The sequence below is a fragment of the Tursiops truncatus genome, chromosome 12 (genome assembly GCF_011762595.2).
Source record: "Tursiops truncatus isolate mTurTru1 chromosome 12, mTurTru1.mat.Y, whole genome shotgun sequence".
Taxonomy (NCBI): Eukaryota; Metazoa; Chordata; class Mammalia; order Artiodactyla; family Delphinidae; genus Tursiops; species Tursiops truncatus.
Genome location: NC_047045.1, coordinates 8006160 through 8029113, shown reverse-complemented (window position 1 = coordinate 8029113; position 22954 = coordinate 8006160). Strand labels below are relative to the sequence as shown.

Below are 22954 nucleotides of genomic sequence, written 5' to 3'. Positions count from 1 at the left end.
TGTGGAATCTCACAAAGTACTTATATGAAAGCAGGAAAAGACTCTGTTCATGGGAGAGAGAACTGACATGGCTAAGTGCTCTGGTCAAGCAGAGTAACAGCACAATTTTGCACCTCGAGAGAAGGTACCGTGTTTGATTCCTCTTTAAGTACCTAGTAAAATGGATGTGGTTGAAGTGTTCAGTGAAGTTGTACACAGGACTGCACCTGCTTTCTCTTTATCTTCAAAACTCACTCTGGCAGACAACAGATCTCTTAATCTCTTAAGAATTCAGAGATTTCAGGAACCTGACTTTAATTACACACATTTCAGTTTATCTCCAATCACACTCCTTTCTCTGCTGTTCAAAAGGCAAGGTTGTTTGTGGATTCACATCCAACATTTACTGACTACTTATATATATCAGACTCTGTATAAATGCTTCATATGCATTATATCATGCAAAAACCATCATGGATAATCCTATCAACTTATCAACATGTTTATTAAGATTATACAAGCTTAATATGAAAATGGTATACAGGAAACATCACCATCAAGGAGAAACAATTGAGGAATATCCACCTATGCCCCACTCACCATTAGGAACGTGATATTTAACTTTAAGTAGAACAGTTTAAAATGCAGAAATTTTCCCTCTTCTTTCCTTTAATGAAAGTCTAACTCTTCTAACATACTGAGATTTTAGTTTTCATAAGAATAACTATCCAGGGTTACAGACATAAAATCATACGCTCTGTTCTTTGAGGGGGTGTAAAGCACAGTTAAAGCTGATTTTGGAGTCTAACCACCTATGTAAGACGTGACTTCTTCACACTCTTAAGACTGGCAGGTACAGCTCCCTATTATCAAGGTCATGCCCCATGGTCTGCCATCAAATGTAATGCACAATTCTGTTCGGAGATATCTATTCAAATTTATGTCTTACTATCATGAGCCCCGATACTGGAGTGGAGTACGCTATCTCCACTGAGCCAAAAAATAGAATTTTACTCAACAGCAGCAAAGAATTATTAAGAAAAGCCATAAACTTAAGGAAAACCCCTCTGTGATTACAAACTCTAGATGCTGAAAGGGCATATTAATAGAGCAATAACTTATCTTTGCAGAGTACAACAGAAAGCCATTAAAATCAGGGAATCTATGACAGGGGAATTCCTTATATGTACAACCACATAACAAGTAAATTTTAATTTTTTCAACAAATTTCAAGAAACTGCAGCAGACACACAACTAATAAAGACACAATCCAACTTAACTACCTTCTGGAGAAGGAAAAGATACGTAGGCATAGACCTGCCTTCAAGTGCTTTACTAAGCTGGGAGGGAACCTAAGCAACTGAAGACTTCCAAGGGTCCCAGGTTGCTTATTATGATTTGAATTTCCTTCAAATAATGATTTCCAAGTCTTAGGAAGCGGGCCACTGGTCTCACAACAGATAAATTCCAACATCACAGAATGAAAACACCGTAGAGCTCCTCAGAGTTCACAGTACTAAGTGGCATTCTTTTGGTGAATATTATGGCGATCTTATCTATACACTGTATTTGCATTACATCCCTACAGATCATCATAGTGCCTAATAGAAAATCCTGCACCCTAGGGGCACCAAAAAACTGACATTCTAAAGGCGCCATAAGGAACTTCAGAGCCTTGTATGAATAACACGACTTCCCAAGAAAAAAAAGGTTAAACCAATAATTTCCAAACTATTTTTAAGTACTCATTAGTATTCTGATAGACTTGAAAATGGGGGGGAGGGGGAGGGGGAGGGGAGGGGAGGGGGAGGGGGAGGGACACCAATCAAGGATCCTTTACCCTTTAAGCCAGGATCAAGAAGACTACTACTGGGCTTCCCTGGTGGCGCAGTGGTTGAGAGTCCGCGGTCCGGGAAGATCCCACATGCCGTGAGCCAAGGCCACGGAGCCTGTGCTCCGCAATGGGAGAAGCCACAACAGTGAGAGGCCCACGTACAGCAAAAAAAAGAAAGAGTACTACTTTTGCAAAATCTTTACTCAGACCATGGAAGAGGAAAATTACTTCAAGAGTGTATATGTTGTACAGACTTTTAAAGTAATTTAGAATCTGCTATATAATCTACAGCAATTGTTATACCGCCAAATGAATAAAACAACATACTGGTACAGCATTTTACTTTTGAAAAGTAAAATGAGCTACCCTCCCTCACCCCCAATCCCTGGCAAGCCCTGATCTATTTTCTATAAGTTTTACCTTTCTAGAAGTCCATATAATTGGAATCATATATCATGGAGTCTTTTGTGTATGGATTCCTCACTAAGCATAGCGTTTTTAAGATCAATCCACATTACTGACTGTATCACTAGTTTGTTTCTTTATATTGCAAAGTATTATTTCATTGTATGGAGGTACCATAGTATGTTTATGCATTTATCAACTGATGGACATTTGGATTGTTTCCAGTGTTTGGCTATTATGAATTAAAGCTGCTATTAACATTCTAGTACAAATTTTTTCTTATTCTAAATAAGAGTCCTTATCAGATATAATATTTTCTGCAGTTCATGATTTTCTCTTTCATTTTAAAAATGTCCTTTTTTTTTAAGGGAATTCCTTTATTTTTATTATTTATTTATTTATTTATTTATTTTGGGCTGTGTTGGGTCTTCGTTTCTGTGCGAGGGCTTTCTCCAGTTGCAGCAAGCAGGGGCCACTCTTCATCGTGGTACGCAGGCCTCTCACTATCGCAGCCTCTCTTGTTGCGGAGCACAGGCTCCAGATGCGCAGGCTCAGCAGTTGTGGCTCACGGGCCTAGTCGCTCGGCGGCATGTGGGATCCTCCCAGACCAGGGCTCGAACCCGTGTCCCCTGCATTGGCAGGCAGATTCTCAACCACTGCGCCACCAGGGAAGCCCCTAACAGTGTCTTTGAAAAGCAAAAGTTTTTAATTTTTATGAAGTTCATTTTCTCAATTCTATCTTTATGGATTGTGCTTTTGTATCCTATCCAAGAGATCTTTGCTTAACCCAAGATCTCAGCAACTTTTATTACTCCTTTCAAGTTAATTTTCAAGCACAGTATGAGTTAAAGGTCGAGGAGTATTCTGTCGTTGTATAAAAGATTATCCTCTCCCTACTGAATTTACCTTGGCAATTCTGTTAAAAATCAGCTGACCTTATATGTGACTCTATTTCTTGACTATTGTGTTCCATTGATCTATGTCTCTCCTTAGACCAATACCACTGTCTTGATTACAGTAGTTTTATATATATATTTTTTAATTTTATTTATTTATTTTTGGCTGTGTTGGGTCTTTGTTGCTGCGTGCGGGCTTTCCCTAGTTGCGGCGAGCGGGGGCAACTCTTCGTTGAGGTGTGCCGGCTTCTCACTGCAGTGGCTTCTCTTGTTGCGGAGCACGGGCTCTAGGTGCGCAGGCTTCAGTAGTTGTGGCGTGTGAGTTCAGTAGTTGTGGCTCACGGGCTCTAGAGCGCAGGCTCAGTAGTTGTGGCGCATGTGCTTAGTTGCTCCGTGGCATGTGGGATCTTCCCAGACCAGGGCTCGAACCCGTGGCCCCTGCATTGGCAGGCAGATTCTTACCAACTGTGCCACCACGGAAGCCCAGTAGCTTTATATTAATTGTTGAAGACAGGTTGTGTAAGAAACCCAATGTTCTTTCACTTTTTCAAAATTGTTCAGATTTGGGGGTCTCCTTTGCATTTCATTATAAATTTTAGAATCAACTTATCAATTTCTACCAAAAAGGCCGTCTAAGATTTTTACTGGGATCATACTGAATCTACAGATTAATGTGGAGAGAACTAAAATCTTAAAAAGATTGTGTCTTCTAATCCATAAACATGGTACATCTCTCCATTTCTTTAGGTATTCTTTAATTTCTCTCAGCAATCTGTGGTAGTTTTCAGCATACAAGTCTTGCATATATTTTGTTAAATTTATCACTAAGTTTTCATATTTTTTTACAATTGCAAATGGTAAGTTTTATTTCAACTTACCAACTGTTTGTTGCTGGTATATAGAAATAGTTAATTTTTCTATAATCACCTTGATTCCTGCAACGTTGAAAACTCAAGTACTGGTTCTAATACCTTTTTTATAAATTTCTAAGGATTTTCTACATAAATGGTCATGTTGCAAAGAGTTCGTTAAATGACTCTTGTGTGCATATGAGAGTTTAAGAATAATTTCTGTGAGAATGGCTAATTTAAACTGTACTCACTTCACCACCCTATGCCCTCTTAAGTACATCCAGAGCAGTACCTATTACAAAAATCTAGGTTCAATATACAAGTTTATCACAAATTCACTTGTGGTAAGCAGAATAATGGCCCCAAAGATGTCCAATACCTGGATCTGTAAATATGTCACCTTCCACGGCAAAAGAAACTTTGCAGGAATAATTAAGGACACTGGTGTTCTCCTAAATTATCTAGGTAAAGTCATGCGATAGTGTTCTCCTGAATTATCTAGGTAAAGTCAATGTAATCACAGCAATGACAGAAGCAGAGAGGCAGAGAGAAAGGATCTGAAGATGACACGCTGAAGATGGAGGAAAGGCGTGAGGAGGCAAACATCTCAGGTGGCCTCTAGAAGCTGGAAAAGATAGGAAAACAGATTCTCCCCTACAAACTCCAGAAGAAACAGCTTTAATTTTAGCTCAGTAAGACTCATTCTGGACTCTAACCTCCAGAACTATAAGATGATAAATTTGTGTTGCTTTAAGTCACTAAGTTTGTGATAATTTCTAATATCAGCAACAGGAAATTAATATACCAGGAATGATCATTTCACTTCAATAAACACACTTCTGCTAGTTTTTTGGCACCGTGCACCATCACCACCCTACACTAAAAGCAACTTTCAAGAGTAGAAATGCATGAACTAAAAAAAAATCTAGACCGTATTACTCAGCCAAAAAAAGAATGAAATATTGCCACTTGCAGCAACGTGGATGGACCTAGAGATTACACTTAGTGAAGTGAGTCAGACAAGGACAAATATATAACATCACTTATATGGGGAATCTGAAAAATAAAAAACACAAATTGGGAATTTCCTGGTGGTCCAGTGGTTAGGACTCGCGCTTTCAGTGCCGAGGACACAGTTTCAATCCCTGGTTGGGGAACTAAGATCCAACAAGCTGTGCGGTGCGGCCAAAAAATAAAATAATAACTAAAAAATAAAAAGTAGCACAAATGAATCTATATCACAAACAGACTCAGAAACACAGAAAACAAGCATATGGTCACTGAAGAGTGGGGGAGGGACAAGTTAGAATTATGGGATTAACAGATACAAACCACTTTATATAAAATGGATAAAAAACAAGGATTTACTGTATAGCACAAGAATTAAATTCAACACCTTGTAATAACCTATAATGGAAAATAATCTGAAAAAATATACATATGTATAACTGAATCACTCTGCTGTACACCTGAAACTGACACAATACTGTAAACCAACTATACTTCAATTTTTTAAGAAAAAGTCCAGACTAAACCACAATTTTTTAATAGATTTTCTTATATTGGAAGATAAAGCTATCCTAAATACGATCTGCTACACAATTTAAAAAATTCCTTTTATTTTCTTTTTAAATTTGAGTTCAAGATGATCATTGGTCCTTGAAATGCACTCTTTACAAAAGATCAACGGCAGACATCTGACAGTCTGTCATCAATCACTCTTAGAAGCAATCACTTGGATCTCTTATAAAACGAAGACCAAAAGCTGTTGGGGAGAGGAGGATGTCGAAGAGAATAGAAGATTACTAGAAAGCTTATAATTCTCTCCCCTCTGGACCCTCAGAGTCCTCACGTTTACCACTCAAAATACATGTGAACAAGAAATAGCACATATTTCCAACAGCACCTCATCTAAAGCTCTGTTTTAAGTAAAATATTTTCAAAAAAATCATTTCTATATGATACTATAGCTAAATGCCATTCAGAGTTAACAAAACTCCACCTAACACCTTAGGCAAAAAATACTGACATTGATAAATGTACACAAGTAATTGAAAATGTAATACACCTATAGGTTTTTTCTTTAAAATGATGAATGAAAGCATGTCTTGGCTTTAGTAAATGACTGGAAGAGGGGGTATTTCTTTGATTTTACTCTACTCCAAGAAAGCATTAAAATGAAAACGTTCCACACAACAGGACCTCTCAACCAGTGAGGAATATTCCTGTTAGTTACATGATATGCCTTGAAATAATTAAAACTAATAACCAAGTAAATTTGCTCAGCAAGACCTAAGTCATCGGTGAAAAGTTTTTAAACAGTATAAAGGTTTGCTCATGATCCAAAGTTCAATAAGACCCCAAACTATTTCATGCCCTCAATAATAATTATACACCCTCAATAATATAATTTTTTTAAATTAACAATAATAGTAAATACTGACATAGAAGTGACCACAGGTAGGGAATTCAGGAAATAACACAGACCATGAGGGAGATGAAATAAATCTTTGCAGTAAGGCTTAACAAGGACAGGTTCACCAAGCAAGTTAGAGGCAAAGCTTGTTAAGACTCACACCTGGCTTTACTAAACATTGTCCACATTTGCATACATTTGGCAATAATCTCTCTGAGAAATACCTTAAGTCAGCTTGAAGGTGGTAATCTCTTCCCCAAAATAACCTCTTCTATCAAGAATTTCAACTGCAAAAGCATATGTTTTCTTTCAAGCAGGGAACATGCAGTTAACAACATACACTCTGGAGCTAGATCTCCTGGGTTCAAAATCTTGACTCTACAGTCCAGATTCCCACCTCTATCTCATCCCAGTAAAGTCGGAATTTCCCCTGACGCTCACACCTGCTCCTCTGGGCTGCACCCCCAGGCTGGGCTCTAGACCAAACTGAGATAAGCTGAGACGCTGACATGGTCTCTTAACATACTGGAGGAAAATACACACTATCAACTATGTTGGGAGGTTCCCAAGACCACCCTCAGGTTTGGTAATTCACTAAGAGGACTCACAAGACTCTACGTACAGTTGTATTCATGGCTGTGATTTATTACAGCAGAAGGCCACCAAGCGTGCTGGCAAAAGGAAAAGGTACAAGGAGCGAAGTCGCGGAGAAATCGGGCACAGACGTGCAGGTGTCCCCTTCCAGTGGAGCTGCACTGAATATGCTTCTCAGCAATGAGTTCTCACAACAGGTGTGAAGTGTCACCAACCAGGGAAGCTCACTAGAGACTCCATGCCGAGGGATTTTGCCCAGGGGCTTGCCTACCACACATGCCATTTCCAGACTCCCAAAAGGAAGGCAGGTGTTCAGCATAAACCACACTATTTGTATGAAGAGTTTAGCCACAGTGACTGGCTTATCACTTAGGGTGGTGAGACCCTTCCCAAATCCAACGCCCCCCACCCCCCGGCCCGATGCCAGCCTTGCCATCAGTCCTGCTTCCAACAGACCAACAGATCCTTTAAAATGGACCTCACCTACCTGCTCTTTGATTCATTCCCAGCTCCTAGAAAAGTGCTTGAAATACATGGTAGCCACCAAAAAAATTTTAATGAAAAAATTCCTGGGACTTCCCTGGCAGTCCAGTGATTAGGACTCCACGCTTCCACTGCAGGGGGCACGGGTTTGATCCTTGTTCGGGGAACTAAGACCCCACATGCTACACGGTGCAGCCAAAAAAAAAAAAAAACTTCCTGGCTCTACCACTTCCGAGCTGTATGACCTTGGGAAAGTTACTTAAGTTCTGTGTGCCTCAGTTTCCTCACTTGTAAGACAGAATAATATTACCTACCTCAAAAGATTGTTTTGAGGATTTATTATACATGTTAATTAATACGTGTAAGATATATGATCACACCCGTACCTGGCAAGAAGGAAGCACTATATAATTTATTTGTATATATGTAATATTATTTGTTTTTATTTGAACTTCCAACCTTACAGTTTTACCTTCTCCAAGTCACAGTGAGTTCTCCCCATATTAAATTTTTAATGAACCTATAATCTACAAATAGATTCGTATTTAACTGATCATTGTTTCATATCTATTGAGATCCCTAGCTACTTTGTGTGCCACATGCAAAACCTTTTAGCACGCGTGACAGAACCTGACATGATGCTTAATCTTTGCAGTGACCAGAAAATACTGACTTACCAACAAAATTTAAGTCTGTTAAATCAACTCTGTAAAGTGGTCAGAATGTAAGGCAGGCAACACTTTCGATAATAACTACAAATTAAACAAAATGGCCTCCAAGTTTCTTTGATCTTCTCCTATTGAGAAATGGAGAGAAAAATGAGTTGATCCTATCCAGGGAAAACACTAGCAGTAGCAGCAGGAGGAAAAGGCTTGAGTTTATAATGTGTCAATGTATAATTACAATATCAAATATCTGACTTTGCCTTATAGAAAGCATGGGTTCAAGTCTGTACAGGTCAGTAAGGGCAATATACGTATCTTGTACAGCAAGAATTAAGGAGATGTAAATTTACTTAATTACTGAAATCAAGTAGTGAAAGAACATTTTAATCTTTAAAAAAGACAAAGAAGTAGTATTGGGAGGAGAAAAGCAGGGGACCACATGCAGCCAAAGTTATAAACTGATGAGTCAGAGAGACCCGTGGTTTCCATCGCAGCTCCAACACCAGAACTCTGCACATCATCAAGGAAAACCTCGGGATCCACAAAATTAAACGAACAGACCCGTAAGGCTGAAGTTTAGCATTCTGGGGGAACTTTTAGATTGGCAGGTCTCTTTAGATGAATTATAATCACAGACTTCTGTTTACATGAATTTATCCTACAAGCATCAACATCATCATAAACACCTCAAGGTGAACTTTACTTTTTAATAAGAATTACTTTTTTTTTTTTTTTTTTGCGGTACGCGGGCCTCTCACTGTCGTGGCCTCTCCCGTTGCGGAGCACAGCCTCCGGACGCACAGGCTCAGCGGCCATGGCTCACGGGCCCAGCCGCTCCGCGGCATGTGGGATCTTCCCGGACCGGGGCACGAACCCGTGTCCCCTGCATCGGCAGGCAGACTCTCAACCACTGCGCCACCAGGGAAGCCCGAGAATTGCTTTAAAATAGGTTTATATAAGAACTCTTAAGTATCAAACACTTAATGAAAAATGTTCCCCGTCCTCAGCTACCCACAGTGGACTCTAGGACTGGGCCTCACAATCTCCATTTCACGTTTCTAATTTGTGAAGAGGCTAGAAAGCTAAAAGGCTCCCTTGAAGGCAAGGGACTGGATATCAATGAGGTCGCCAGTGGTCTGCACGTGGAAGGCACAGCGCAGCAGAGGCCATCTTTCTACAGTCAGGGCAACCGACAAAAACATCTAACAGATACTGGCTGCAGCAGCCTCAGTCCTGGTTCTCCGATCAGTTCGGGGGGAGAAGCAGCACGGCAGTGGTGGCAGGGGCAACAGCGTGTGCCCTTGAAACCAGAAGTCCAGTAGTGGCTCCCTGACTTTTGTTCCTCCAGCCCTTTCAACGATGCCATGAGCGGCCTCTTAATAGAAATTATATGACAGCTACGGTGGTTCTGTTTCCTGCCCTATGGTCTGACTTACGGTACATTCACATTAAGAGAGTTCAGGTCCTCTTACACTCTTGCCGGGACCACTGTTACAACCAGGTGACTTGCCAGCCAACTCTCACCACTCCAGCTCTTCCTCTGACCTGCCACCACCAAAGCTGAGCATACTTAAAAACACTTTACCTAAGAAAGGGTTGTACGGAAAACTCTCATGTGGTTTTATATACCTGACTGTGCCCTTTAATTCCTTCTCCACCTGGTAGATGAAGTCCCACCCACGTTCAGAGCCAGATCAAAGGAGACTGCTTCTGGGAGTCTTTCCCAACGGGTTGGTCTTCATGCCCAAATGTGCGCTCACGTCCGCACACCTGCCGCCTGCCCTCAGCTCCGTGCTCATTCACATCCACTCTTTCAAATGATATTTGCTGAGTCGCATGAACTACTATATGTCACCCACTGTGCCAAGGGCTGGGCCTACAAGGCAAAACAAGCCAGACGAGGTCTCTTCCCTCTTAAGCTACAACTCAACCCCTCATTTCCCAATAACTACCCAAATAATGTTTAATTACAATTGTGGTAAGTGTAATAAAGGACTCAGGGTGCGTCTCACATGTATAAGCAGAAGCCTCGCCTAACCTGGGAAGATCAAGGAGAATCCTTTCCCTTAAAGAGACACTTAAGCAGAAACTGGAAGATAGGTAAACTGACCAGGTAAAAACTTGTTAGAGAGCTTCCTAGGCAGAAGAAACATCATGTGCAAAGGCCCTGACACAGCATTCTAGGAGTTGTGAAGACAACCAAGGCACAAAAGTCAGGGTGCAAGGAGAAGAGCAGCCCAAAGTGGCAAGGGCGGCACTCCTCACAACCACTATTCTAACACTGGGCACACTGGTTTGGAATTATTCATGCGCAAAAATGCAGCCCCTACTAAACAAGCTCCTTCAGGTCTTAGGAACATGTTCAGTCCTCTAATCCAATACAGCGCGCAGCAGTGTGTCCTCAAGTCAAGATGTCTGGAGTGAAGAAATGAGTGGGTGATCTGGGCCAAGAGCTTAACCTCTCCACACCAGGCAGTCTCTAGGGTTCAAACACCTTCTGCTTCTGACCCCCCAAAACTTAGACACATTTTCATGCCAACCCGTAAGTGCTCAGAATCAAAGCTAGCATTAACCACAAACGAAACTTTAAACGCTGAAAAGTAAACTTTTAAGTCGGCAAGGGTCTGGCTCCAAATCCTCACGGCTCCGTGAAGCGCCACCAACCGGCAAGCAACAGAACTGCTTTCAAACTCCCACGGAGCCCCAAACGAGGCCAGGGAGAGGAAGGGCAGTACCATCTACCTGTCCTATTCTCCAGTCTCTCAACAGATTTTCTAGGAGTAGGACCAAGAGCAGGAAACTGGCACCTATGCCATCCTTTTCTCCTTCCTTACCTCCCAAATACTATCAAAGCACACACTGGTGACTCAGTAAGAAAATTCCACAACCCAAATGACAGACTTCTGCTGGTTAGTAAAAGGCAACAGAATAGGGCGATCTCTAGCCCTAAACTTTAGCTCTGGTACAAAGAACTGTGGAGGAAGCATTCTTTTTAAGAAAGAAAATTGAATTAACTGGGAAGTGGCTTCAAAGTATATGAAAAGCTTGATATAGTTTATTAGGCAGTGAGGAGAACATCAATTCATATATACAATATGGAACTGCTTTACAATAACTGAGCTGTAAAATAAGACCTTTAGCATGTCTTTTAAAAGTACATATATGGGCTTCCCTGGTGGCACAGTGGTTGAGAGTCCGCCTGCCAATGCAGGGGACGTGGGTTCGGGCCCCGGTCCGGGAAGATCCCACATGCCGCAGAGCAGCTGGGCCCATGAGCCGTGGCCGCTGAGCCTGCGCGTCCAGAGCCTGTGCTCCACAGTGGGAGAGGCCACAACGGTGAGAGGCCCGCGTACCGCAAAAAAAAAAAAAAAAAACAACAATAGTACATATAATCAGAATTCCACTATCTACATGTACTGTGCCACCTGGCATACATAGTAATGGATCCAAAATCATGTAATAAGCCAAGAATTCCACTAAGAGAGCTCCCTAATGGAGCTGGATCACACCAAAGACTCAAAAACTTTACAAAATACATTTACTCATAGCAACTGCCCAATCATGTCATTTTTTTCAATTATGACAACTATGAAATCAAGTCTCATTCAACCAACAAGTAGTTTGAACCGTAATGTTTTCCCCTGAAGGATCAAGATAAAACAGTGAAATAATTTAGATCATTTTAAAACTATTCTAGATTTATCAGCAACAGGAAAAAGTGGTGACCTTTCTAAATCATGACTGTGGTGGTCACGCCTTTCACAGCACATCCTTGAGCACTTGGTACTACTCTCTTCTCTCCCACCTTCTCCACTTCTCAAACACAAACAAACCCACAAACAGAAGACCAAACAAAACTAAATAAAAAAGATATCTATTCAATACATATCTGCTGACCTCAGTGGCAATCCAACTAGTGAGCAAAACTAACGCTCCCTATGCCTCCGGTCAGAAGAAGTAACGTTTTGGTCCTAATTTGAGAAGTACCTGATTCTCCTTCTCCCACCCCAAAAAGAATAAATGGAAATGTCAACATGTGGTAAATAATGGCTTTTTTTAAACCTATAAATTATTTTAGGAAGCATTAGTTAAAATCTGATTTTACAAAATACCTTTTGGCGGAAAGAAACTCGAACAAAAATTATTTTTGAATGATTTCTATACATAAAGGAAAGTAACTGCTGAAACTTATTCAACTTTTAATGAAGAGATGTAATGCTTACTAGCATCTCTATCTAACTATCCCACTTATTACTCAAAATGCATACTATAAAACCTCAGCTCCTTCCTTTTTCGGGCCTTTCGAAGGCCCATTTTCCAGGGTTTTACTAGTGCAGTGGTAAGTGAGCAACTGAGCCTCAGTACCGAACAGTATTCCCCGAAAACCACACACATAATCAATATCAGGTAAACAAATATTAGTGCAATAGTCAGGCGTTTCCAACTCATCACCTGAAAGGTAAATATAAGGTTGGTCCAATCGACCTACTAGGATATTGAAAAGTGCTCATCAAATGGTCCAGTTGCAGTCTGGCCACGGGACCTCCCAGTAGCCCAGGAGCTGTAGTAGAGGAACCTGCCGATGCTGTGTGGCTGTCTCATCAAACATTACCTGCCCACTGAGACGTGACTTGTTTGTACACTATCGAGGAAGAACAGGAAAGCTTCAGGAAAGGTCTAGGCCAAACAGTGCAGAAATCTTCAATGACGTTCCCAAAGGCTGACTGCTGCTCTGGAGAACCCCCGATCTATCACCAAACCAACCAAACCTACATATAAGCAAGATTTTACTGCCAAGCCGTAGGACAGGTTTGTTTTTAAAAAACTCTGAAACATTTTTCCCGTTAGATTACTTATAAGACATTAAATATACATCACATCTCCAAAGCCAAAACATACAGGCTAAAAATAGCGCCTCTATTTCAAAGGCTGAGGCAAAAGCCCTCCAACTGAACAAACTAAAATTAGGTTCTTCTCGTCTCTGCATCTTAAAACTGCACCTTTAACGTTTAAGGAGCATACAAACCAGTGTCCACATATATACTCCCCCCAGCTAGGTGGTCGGAGAGAATCGAATTAAAGGCTTCAGGAACAGAAGCCCAGCGTCCAAGAGACTCACATAATGAAATTCCTCCTGGTTCCGGCTAAAAGCCAGACTAGAACACACTACGGATGAATTCCGACCCTCATCGCCCGCCCAGGCTGCCATACTCGGTGCGCTCCGACCACCGCACCGTCAGCCCTGCCCCGGGCGCCCAGCGCCGCAGCCCGAGCGCAGGACGCGGCCCGCCCGGCGGCCCCACCCGCGGAGGCACCTGCCCGGCCGCCCGCTCCGGCCGTGCCCGGGTCGCCGGGGCGTCGCTGAGGGGCCCCGACCCCGCCCCGAAGGCCACGCCGCGCTACCTTTAGCCTCGCAGTCGGCGCAGTACTTGTTGTCTTCCTCCCTCAGCAGCTTGGACAGGATGAGCTGGTGCTGCTCGTTCAGCTTCTGCGCCTTCTCCCGGCACGAGCGAGTCGCCATCGCGGCGGCGGGGCGGACGCGGGTGCGGACCGCGCAGCTGGACACGCCGGGCGCCGCCGAGGCCGCGAGAACTCGGCCGTGAAGCGGCGGCGGCGGCTGGAACAGGAGGAGGGGCGGCAGCAGCGGCGACAGCGCCGACGTTAACCCGCCTCCTCACCCTGCCGGCTCCGCACCCACAGCCGAGCCGGCGAGGGGGAGGAGTCGGGGCCGAGGCTTCCGGGCGGCGCCGCCGGAAGGAAGGAACGGGCGCCGGCGCTCTGCGCATGCGCCGGGCCTCCCGGGAAACGGGCCAGACGGGTGCTTTCGTTCCGGGCCTGCGCCCACGTTGTTCCGGGAACACGCGGCGCGCTGCCCGCGATGGGCTTCCCCGCTTTGCAGATACGGTTATCGCTGGGGGCCTCGGGTCCGACCCGCTAAAGGAAGACCTTTCCATGTGCTTCCTTGCCTCTGCTCTTGCGGCACGACATTGGAAAGGCAGAAATAATAAGTGATCGGGTGGATTCTTTCATGCATTCAACGTTTCTTCACGGGCACTTTGGAAACAGGCACCGGCCTAGAAGCTAGAGACCCGCATGGAATCAAATAGACAAAACCGCCTCTTACATTGTAGGGGATGTGACGTGTATTGAGGGCCAGCGTTGATTGATGATCATTCTGTGCCAATGTTAGACCTTCGCGGTCTCCTAGGAGTTCCGACTCGCCCAGGAAACAACAAGAGTCGGAAGCCGATGCAAAACGCAAGAGGTTTATTGAAGGCCGGTGCACCGGGGTTCCTTGGTCCTCACGCAGGAGGCCGAAGAAGGAACCCCCCCAGGGCGTGAACATGCATTTTTATAGGTCTCAATTTCCTGTTATGCAAAGTGTGGATTCAATTGTGATTTTTAATGATAGGTTCTTAGCTTCTGTTCGGACCAGAGAGGGAACCTGTCCCAGGCTTCCTGATTGGTTCTTTGACAGATACCTTTTTTACATTTTGTTTATTTCCCTCCTTCTCGGAAGGGGGCCGGACATCCTGGAAATTTACCCATTGTCTAAGAAGCCCCTATTGTCTGGAGAGTTCTTAACCATTAGCTGGAACAATGTCCCTCGAGTCCCACATTTCCCCCTTTTTCTTGTGACTATTGATTCCAATCATGGAATTTCAATCTTCTGTTCGTAAACTTTGGTACTGTTGTCTTAGCATTAGAACTTGTACAGTACTGATACGTTCTCTAATAAATGCTATCAAGCGATTTAGAATGCATGGTCCAAAAGTTAAAATCAACAATAAAACAATAAGAGGTCCCAACAGAGTAGAGATTAAGGTGGTAAACCAGGGGGATTTATCAAACCATGATTGAAACCATCCTTTTTCGTTTTCTCTCTCCCTTTGCCTTTTATCTAAGCGTTCCCTTAGTTTATCCATGGTTTTGGTAACGGTTCCTGAATGATCAATATAAAAGCAACATTCTTCGTTTAGAGCGGCGCATAATCCCCCTTCCTTAAGAAACAGCAAATTTAGGCCTCTTCTATTCTGCAACACCATTTCTGAAAGTGAGGTGAGTGATTCTTTTAGTTGAGTTATGGAACTTTCTAATGCTCGAAGGTCAATATCTACAGCCTGTCTTAAACTTGCATAATATTGGGGTTGTTGTATGAGGGCTGTGGTTCCCGTTCCTATCCCAGCAGTTATTCCTAGTCCTAGGAGGACGGCCAACGTGAGGGTTATAGGTTCTTTCTTCCTTCTTGTTTTTCCCTCGTATTCATCTAAGAAGGACGAATCTGAATGATAGATAAGTCTAGGAACTAATTGCACTAGCACACAAAAATCAGCTGAATTGTTGAGAACCTCTAGAGAGACACAAGGGGTTAGCCCCGTGTTACATGCCCATCATCCATCTTGGGGAGGTACAAGATATCCCGAGCCTGAAGGGAGGCTGAAATCATGACAAAGGTGTCGATGGGACTGGGGAGGTGTTCCTATACAAGTACCATTTCCAGAAACCGAAGACAGAGTTAATTTACTGTTCCCTTCCTGTTTCCATCGACAATGGTCCGGGGAGCTGACATTAGTATAATTAGAACTATATCCTATAGCATCATAATAAGGGGGAGGGGCAGCATAACAGAGCCAACATGATTTTGTAGCTTCCGGGTTTGTAGCATTAAGGACCGTAAAAGCTGCCTGCACCAAAGAAAGCATTCTATCCTGGGGGGTTCCGGGCTTAATCGTTGTCTCTTTCAGCCCAGAGGTCCCGTTATTTTTAGGGGCTGGGGGTAACGGGGGGGGGGCCAAGTACAGGGTTTGGGCCTATCGACACAGGAGCGGGAGTCTCAATTTTTAGCTTAAGGGTCATCAATATTCCCAAATCATATCCATTCTTGTAAAATCTAATGCCCCATGAATGGCCATTTACCCATTCTTTATCTCTTTTTCCAGGATTACTAAAGGAAATTTTGAGGGGGTGGCACCATCCTGAACATTCGGGGGCGACGGGTTGGGGACCCCTATAAGAAGTATGAGTATAGTTGGCTGTTACTGTAATAAAATCCCAAGTTGAGGTGGGTCTCCAATAAGTATCTCCTGTGGTTTCACATCCCCAGTTTTGGCAATAAAAATTTTCAGTTCCCCCACATTTATAATTCAGGGATCGGGGGCGATGGAACCCGGGGCATACATAGAAGGAGAGGGTTTTGAGCCAACTTCTTCGGACCTGGTTTTTACAACCCTCTCCGGAGTAATCAGCTTTAGTTAGAAGTTGGGACGGAGCATTATGCTGATCATAATAACTCTCTAGATCCCAATAGGGAGCTCCTATGGCCAGTTTACAGACATCAGGAAAAAGGTCTGGCCACCAGGTCCAGGGAGGGGCAGTATGGCTAATGGACCAGGTTATATCTCCAGTTTGAGAAATTACCTGCCAAGTTAGACGTTGGGGCAGGTGAGGGCTAAAATCACTTACAGTCAGTAAAGACAGTAAAACCAAAATTATAAGTCTTAGGTTCGTAGAAGCTTGAGTTTGAGCGGGTTGTCGGTTCTTTGGGCCCGCCATCCTGATGATGCCGCCGCTGGTGCAGCTTTCACGTGTGACGCATGGATCCAGGCAGCGATGCCGTCCACTTTTATGGCCGTTGGGGTGGTTAGGAGGACGGTGTATGGTCCTTTCCATCGAGGTTCCAACGTCTGGGTTCGATGCCGACGGACGTATACGGAGTCTCCGACTTGGAAAGAATGAGTTTCTTCCGGTGTTCCCGGTTGGTAGGCCTCGGCGAGTTGGGACCATATCTCCTTTTGGACCAGTTGGAGTCCCAATAGCCTAGTATACAAGTCAGTGTTATTTTGACAGTCTGGTTTTATTTCTTCTCGTAAGGTGAGAAGGGGAGGTGGGGCCCCGTATAGCACCTCAAAAGGAGTAAGATGGTACCGGGAAGGTGTATTCCTAACCCGGAACAGGGCTAAAGGAAGGAGCACCGTCCAATCTGTACCGCCAGTCTCCAAGGACAATTTGGTTAGGGTCTGTTTTAGAGTTCTATTCATTTTTTCTACCTGACCTGAACTCTGGGGTCTATATGCACAATGTAATTTCCAATCAGTCCCCAAATATCTGGCCACATCCTGACTTACCTGGGCGACGAAGGCTGGACCGTTGTCGGACCCTATTACCTTTGGCGCCCCAAATCGAGGAAAAATTTCTTCTAGGATCTTCTTGGCTACCACAGCAGCTGTTTCTTTCTTCGTTGGGAAGGCTTCTATCCATCCTGAAAAAGTATCTATAAAAACTAGGAGGTATTTATTACCGTACCTTCCAGGACGTACTTTGGTAAAGTCCACCTCCCAGTAAGTTCCGGGGCGGTCTCCCCTGAGCCTTTTTCCAGTTTCAAGTTTTCCCTTGTGAGTATTTACCTGTTGACATGGAACACATTCCTGTACAATTTGTTCAGCTAATTTTGTCAATCCAGGGGTTCCGTACCTGGTTTTATGTAACAGGGATATCATTTTTTTAGTCCCCAGATGTGTCCATCTATGAATCTGTTGTAACATGGATTCTGCTTGCTGAGGGGACAAAGTTCCTTTGGTTGTGGTCGGGATGATTTCTTTGTCGCTGTCTGGTTTTTCAGGAACTTTATCTGACAGTCCTAAAATGACTTTTCCCGATGCCATTTCTCGGGCCACCTTGTCAGCCATGTTATTACCCCTAGTTACTGGGGTATTGTCTTTCTGGTGTCCAGGGCAGTGAATGATGCTAACTTTAGTGGGAAGCATAAGTGCAACCAATAGAGCCACAATTTCGTCTTTGTTTTTAATTTCTCTGCCACTTGAGGTTAGCAACCCTCTCTGTTGGTAGATGGCACCGTGGATATGAGCGGTAGCAAATGCATATCTACTGTCCGTGTAGATGTTTACCTTTTTATTCTCTGCCATCTCCAACGCCCTTGTCATGGCAATTAATTCAGCTCGTTGGGCTGAGGTCCCTTGTGGTAGCGCAGCTGCCCAAATGACTTGTTTTCCGTCTACCACGGCTGCCCCAGCCCGACGCTTACCTCCTTCCAGGAAACTGCTCCCATCAGTAAACCAAGTAAAATCAGCATCAGGAAGGGGTAGGTCCATCAGATCTGGTCTACTACCGTGTGCTGCAGCCAACACTTCCTGACAATCATGGATGATGGTGGAGCCTTCTAAATCGGGATCAGGTAGCAAGGTAGCTGGATTGAGTCCTGTGGCTGGAGCAAACTTGATGCGATCTGAGTTTAGCAACAGGGCTTGGTAATGGGTCATCCTGGCATCAGTTAGCCACCTATCCGGTGGTTGACGGATTACATTCTCCAGGGCATGAGGAGCTGTTATCGTTAGATTTTGTCCTAAAGTTAGTTTGTCAGCATCTTTGACCAGAACGGCTACTGCAGCGATTATCTTTAAACAGGTGGGCCATCCTGATGCCACAGGGTCCAATTTTTTTGACAAATAAGCAACTGGGCGATTCCAGGGACCCAATTTCTGAGTCAATACTCCTTTTGCTATGCCCTTATTTTCGGCCACATATAAATGAAAAGGTTTGGTTACATCTGGCAGTCCTAGGGCTGGAGCTGAAAGTAAAGCTCGTTTGATTTGGTCAAAAGCCCGTTGTTTCTTATCGCCCCAAACGAAAGGAGTGCTGTTTTTGGTTAGGGGGTACAATGGGGCTGCCAGCTCGGCAAACCCTGGAATCCATAGTCTACAGAATCCGGCCGTCCCCCAAAATTCTCTAACCTGCCTGGCGTTTTTGGGAGCCGGAATTTGGGTTACCGTATCCTTTCTGCTCTCCGTGAGCCATCTTTGCCCCCCTTTTAACAGGTACCCCAGGTAACCTGTTGTTGGCATATTTGTGCTTTCTTGGCTGAAGCTCTATATCCCAGGGTTCCGAGCTCTGTTAACAGTTTTTCAGTTCCCTTGATACAATCTTCCTGGGTTTCAGCAGCTAATAAGATGTCATCAACATATTGAAGTAGCGTTACCTGTGGATTTGATTCTCTATATAACGCTAAGTCCTGATGAAGAGCTTCATCGAAGATGGTAGGGGAGTTCTTAAATCCCTGAGGTAAACGAGTCCATGTCAGTTGGCCAGATATTCCTGATGCTGGGTCCTTCCATTCGAAGGCAAAGTAGGGCTGGCTGAGGGGAGAAAGTCTTAGACAGAAAAAAGCATCTTTAAGGTCCAAAACAGTATACCATGTATGTTGGGGTGGAAGAGTGCTTAAGAGATTATAAGGATTTGGTACTGTGGGGTGGAGGTCCGCCACTCGTTTATTTACCTCACGCAGGTCTTGCACTGGTCGGTAATCATTAGTTCCCGGTTTCTTAACTGGCAAAAGAGGGGTATTCCACGCGGATTGACATCTTACCAGAATGCCCAATTCCAGCAACCTCTGTATGTGAGGACAGATGCCGTCTTTGGCTTCCTTACTTATGGGGTATTGACGAACCGTTATTGGGGTGGCAGTTGCCTTGAGTTCCACTAGTACTGGGGGCCGATTTTTAGCCATCCCCATACCAGCGGTTTCTGTCCAGGCTTGCGGGAACCGAGTTACCCAATCTGTGACATTAACCCGTAGAGATGAAGGTTTTTCATATAATTTATATTTATCTTCCAATCTCATAGTCAATATTTGGAGTAATCTTCCCTTACTGTCAGTTATGGTGGGACCTTCTGGTTGGAAGTGAATTTGAGCCCCCACTTTGGAGAGCAAGTCTCTTCCCAGCAAAGGATAGGGGCATTCCGGAATAATCAAAAATGAATGGGTTACTCGTCCAATCCCAAGATCTACTGTCCTTCGTGTGGTCCATGAATATTGTTTATTCCCAGTGGCTCCTTGTACCCATGACCTTTTAGCTGAGATAGGACCTTTTGAGTGGAGAAGGACGGAGTGCTGGGCTCCGGTATCTACCAAAAATTGAACAGGTTCCCCCTCCACTTTAAGAGTTACCCGGGGCTTGGGGAGAGGGTTCGAGCCCTGACTTTCCTAGTCTTCTTCTTCCAATGTTAAGATCTTGTTTCTGGTTGGCCTTCCTCCACTCTTTTTCTTAGGGCATTCTCTCGCCCAATGTCCTTTTTCTTTACAGTAGGCACATTGGTCCTTGTCTAATGGCCGCCTTCTGTCTGCCGTTCGCCCTTCCTGCCTATTTCTATCCCCTATATTTCCTCCTCTGACTACAGTGGCCAGTATCTCACTTAAATTCCTCTCTTGTCTCTTATCTCGTCTTCTTTCACGGGCTTCCTGCTCTTTCTGCTTTCTTTCTTCCTTCTCTTTCTGTTTCTCTTTTGTTATATACTTTATCTGCCTCTTTTACTAACTCCTGAAGCGAAAATCCCTGCAAGCCATCTAGCCTCTGTAATTTCTTCCTAATATCAGGGGCCGCTTGATCAATGAAAGCCATTGCTACAGTAGCCCTATGTTCCTCCGAAGTTGGATCATAAGGGGTAAAGCGTCTAAAGGCTTCCATTAAACGTTCCAGGAACACAGTTGGCGATTCCTGGGGCCCCTGAGTTACTTCCCTTACCTTAGCCAAATTAGTGGGCCGTCTGGCCGCTCCATGGAGACCCGCCACCAGAGCCTGGCGATACATTTTCAGGCGCTCCCTACCTTCCGGGGCATTGAAATCCCAGTTTGGCCTGACGAGTGGGAAACCAGCATCAATCTCGTTAGGCAGCTGGGTAGGTTGCCCACTGGCGCCTAATACATTTTTTCTGGCTTCCAAAAGAACCCGTTGTCTCTCCTCAGTCGTTAGGAGAGTCTGAAGCAGCTGCTGACAATCATCCCATGTGGGCTGGTGGGAGAAAACAAGAGATTCTATTAAAGCGGTAAGGGCCTGTGGATTTTCGGAAAAAGTTGGGTTATGCATTTTCCAATTATAAAGATCTGCAGAGGAAAAGGGCCAATATTGGAGAGGTCTATTCCCTTGGCCATCGGGGGGGCCATATTTTCTAAGAGGTAGGGCAGTGGAGTCCGGGGAGATAGCCCTCCGGCTCCTAGTGCCCGCTGAGGGACCCCTTTCTTCTTTCATCATGGATGGTCCCCTTGGTGCCGAGGGCAGTGGAGCTGGGGGTCCTCTAGGTGGTAGGGGATTTGGGGCCGGAGGATAAGGGGGTGGGGAATCCAAAAGAAGCAAATCGGACTGCAGGTCAGGATAAATCGCCTTCGGTGGATCCGGGGCGTCGGGTAGCTTCTCCGTGTTGGGGTTTTTCTTTAGGGCTAATATCTCCGACGCTGCTGATGTGTGCGCGGACGTACCTGTTGAGGAAACAAAGGGCCGGACCCACGGAGGTGGGGAGAGAATTAAATCTTCCCAGACCAAGACATATGGTACTTGGTCTGGATGTCCGTGGGGTCCTATATTGAATATCTTAGACTTCAGCAGCCTAATCTTGTCTAATAAAAAGGATCCTTCAGGGGGCCATCCTATCTGAAATGTTGGCCATTCAGAGGCACACAAAGTCTGCCACTTTCCTTTCTTTACCTCTACCGAAAAATTATGGGCTCTGGCCCGAACTTCGGTCCAATGGCTTAGGGTAAGGGAAAGAGTCGTCATAGTTTGTCCCATTGTCGTCCGTCAGAGAAGAAGAATAGACCACAATACAGAAACAGTTAAAACTCCACGAAACACATATACGTATGGGCCACCGCGAGCTCACTTCAAAACCGAAACTTCTTCAGATGGCAGTTACCACCAAGGGAACTGCCGAAACCGAGTGAAGGGGAGACAGAGTTTGCCTCTCCTTCCAGATGAGCCACCAGGGCGTCCCCTAGGGCTCATGGACGCCGCCTATTAGCACGTCTGCCTGGCCAGAGGTCCGATACAGATTCCATAATAAGCCGATTCTTACGGCTTTCCTCCAATAATGGCCCACAAAGAACAGGGGACAAACAGACAATCAAGCTCGAGCTTACCTGGTACCTCCAACTCCCGATGTTCTCGTGGTCCGGGGCGAGTGGAATCCCGGACGAGCCCCCAAATGTTAGACCTTCGCGGTCTCCTAGGAGTTCCGACTCGCCCAGGAAACAACAAGAGTCGGAAGCCGATGCAAAACGCAAGAGGTTTATTGAAGGCCGGTGCACCGGGGTTCCTTGGTCCTCACGCAGGAGGCCGAGGAACCCCCCCAGGGCGTGAACATGCATTTTTATAGGTCTCAATTTCCTGTTATGCAAAGTGTGGATTCAACTGTGATTTTTAATGATAGGTTCTTAGCTTCTGTTCGGACCAGAGAGGGAACCTGTCCCAGGCTTCCTGATTGGTTCTTTGACAGATACCTTTTTTACATTTTGTTTATTTCCCTCCTTCTCGGAAGGGGGCCGGACATCCTGGAAATTTACCCATTGTCTAAGAAGCCCCTATTGTCTGGAGAGTTCTTAACCATTAGCTGGAACAATGTCCCTCGAGTCCCACACCGCGAACTGTTAAGTCCTCTAATCCTTTTAACAGCCCTCTTGATAGTGTTTTCCTCGTGGTGCAGAGGAGGACCGTGAGGCCCGGAGGAGTGAGGGCACGTGGCCAGGTTACGAGCTGCTGCTTGCAGGAGCTGAGGTTCAGACCCAAAGCAGTAAGGCCTTCCTCCCACAAGGAGGGGAGGGAGCGTGGCCGTGGAACCAAGGGCCCTGGGCCGTGTCGCTTTAAGGAGAAGCTGGATCAACAGTGACCTTTAGTGCAAGAAGAAGAACACTAGGGAAAGAAGACACTCTTGATTGGAGCCCATAGCTGCCCAGTTCAGGCCCGTGGGATATGAACCCTGGGTGAGGGAGGGTGAATGTTTTGGCGTGTTGTGGCTTATTAGCAATTTCTAACATGGGGCTTATGGAA

General features: G+C 44.7%; 1 protein-coding gene across 6 annotated transcripts in view; it reads right to left on the bottom strand.

Moving 5' to 3' along the window:
• The window catches only part of SMAP1 (small ArfGAP 1), a 158931-nt gene extending 136363 nt beyond the window's left edge, over positions 1-22568 (bottom strand). For 2 of the 6 annotated variants that reach the window (XR_002175183.3, XM_073789341.1), the window contains exon 1: positions 13527-13835. Coding sequence is in view for 2 of the 6 variants with exons in the window: in XM_019929275.3 (XP_019784834.1) it covers positions 13527-13644 (118 nt within the window). In the remaining 4 variants the exon portion in view is untranslated. Of the gene's footprint in view, positions 1-9752; positions 9878-13526; positions 16941-20659; positions 20927-22047 lie in introns of those variants that run through there. The other 4 variants (XM_019929275.3, XM_019929276.3, XR_012324690.1 and 1 more) reach the window with 3 other exon arrangements.
• Between the last annotated feature and the right edge of the window lie 386 nt (positions 22569-22954).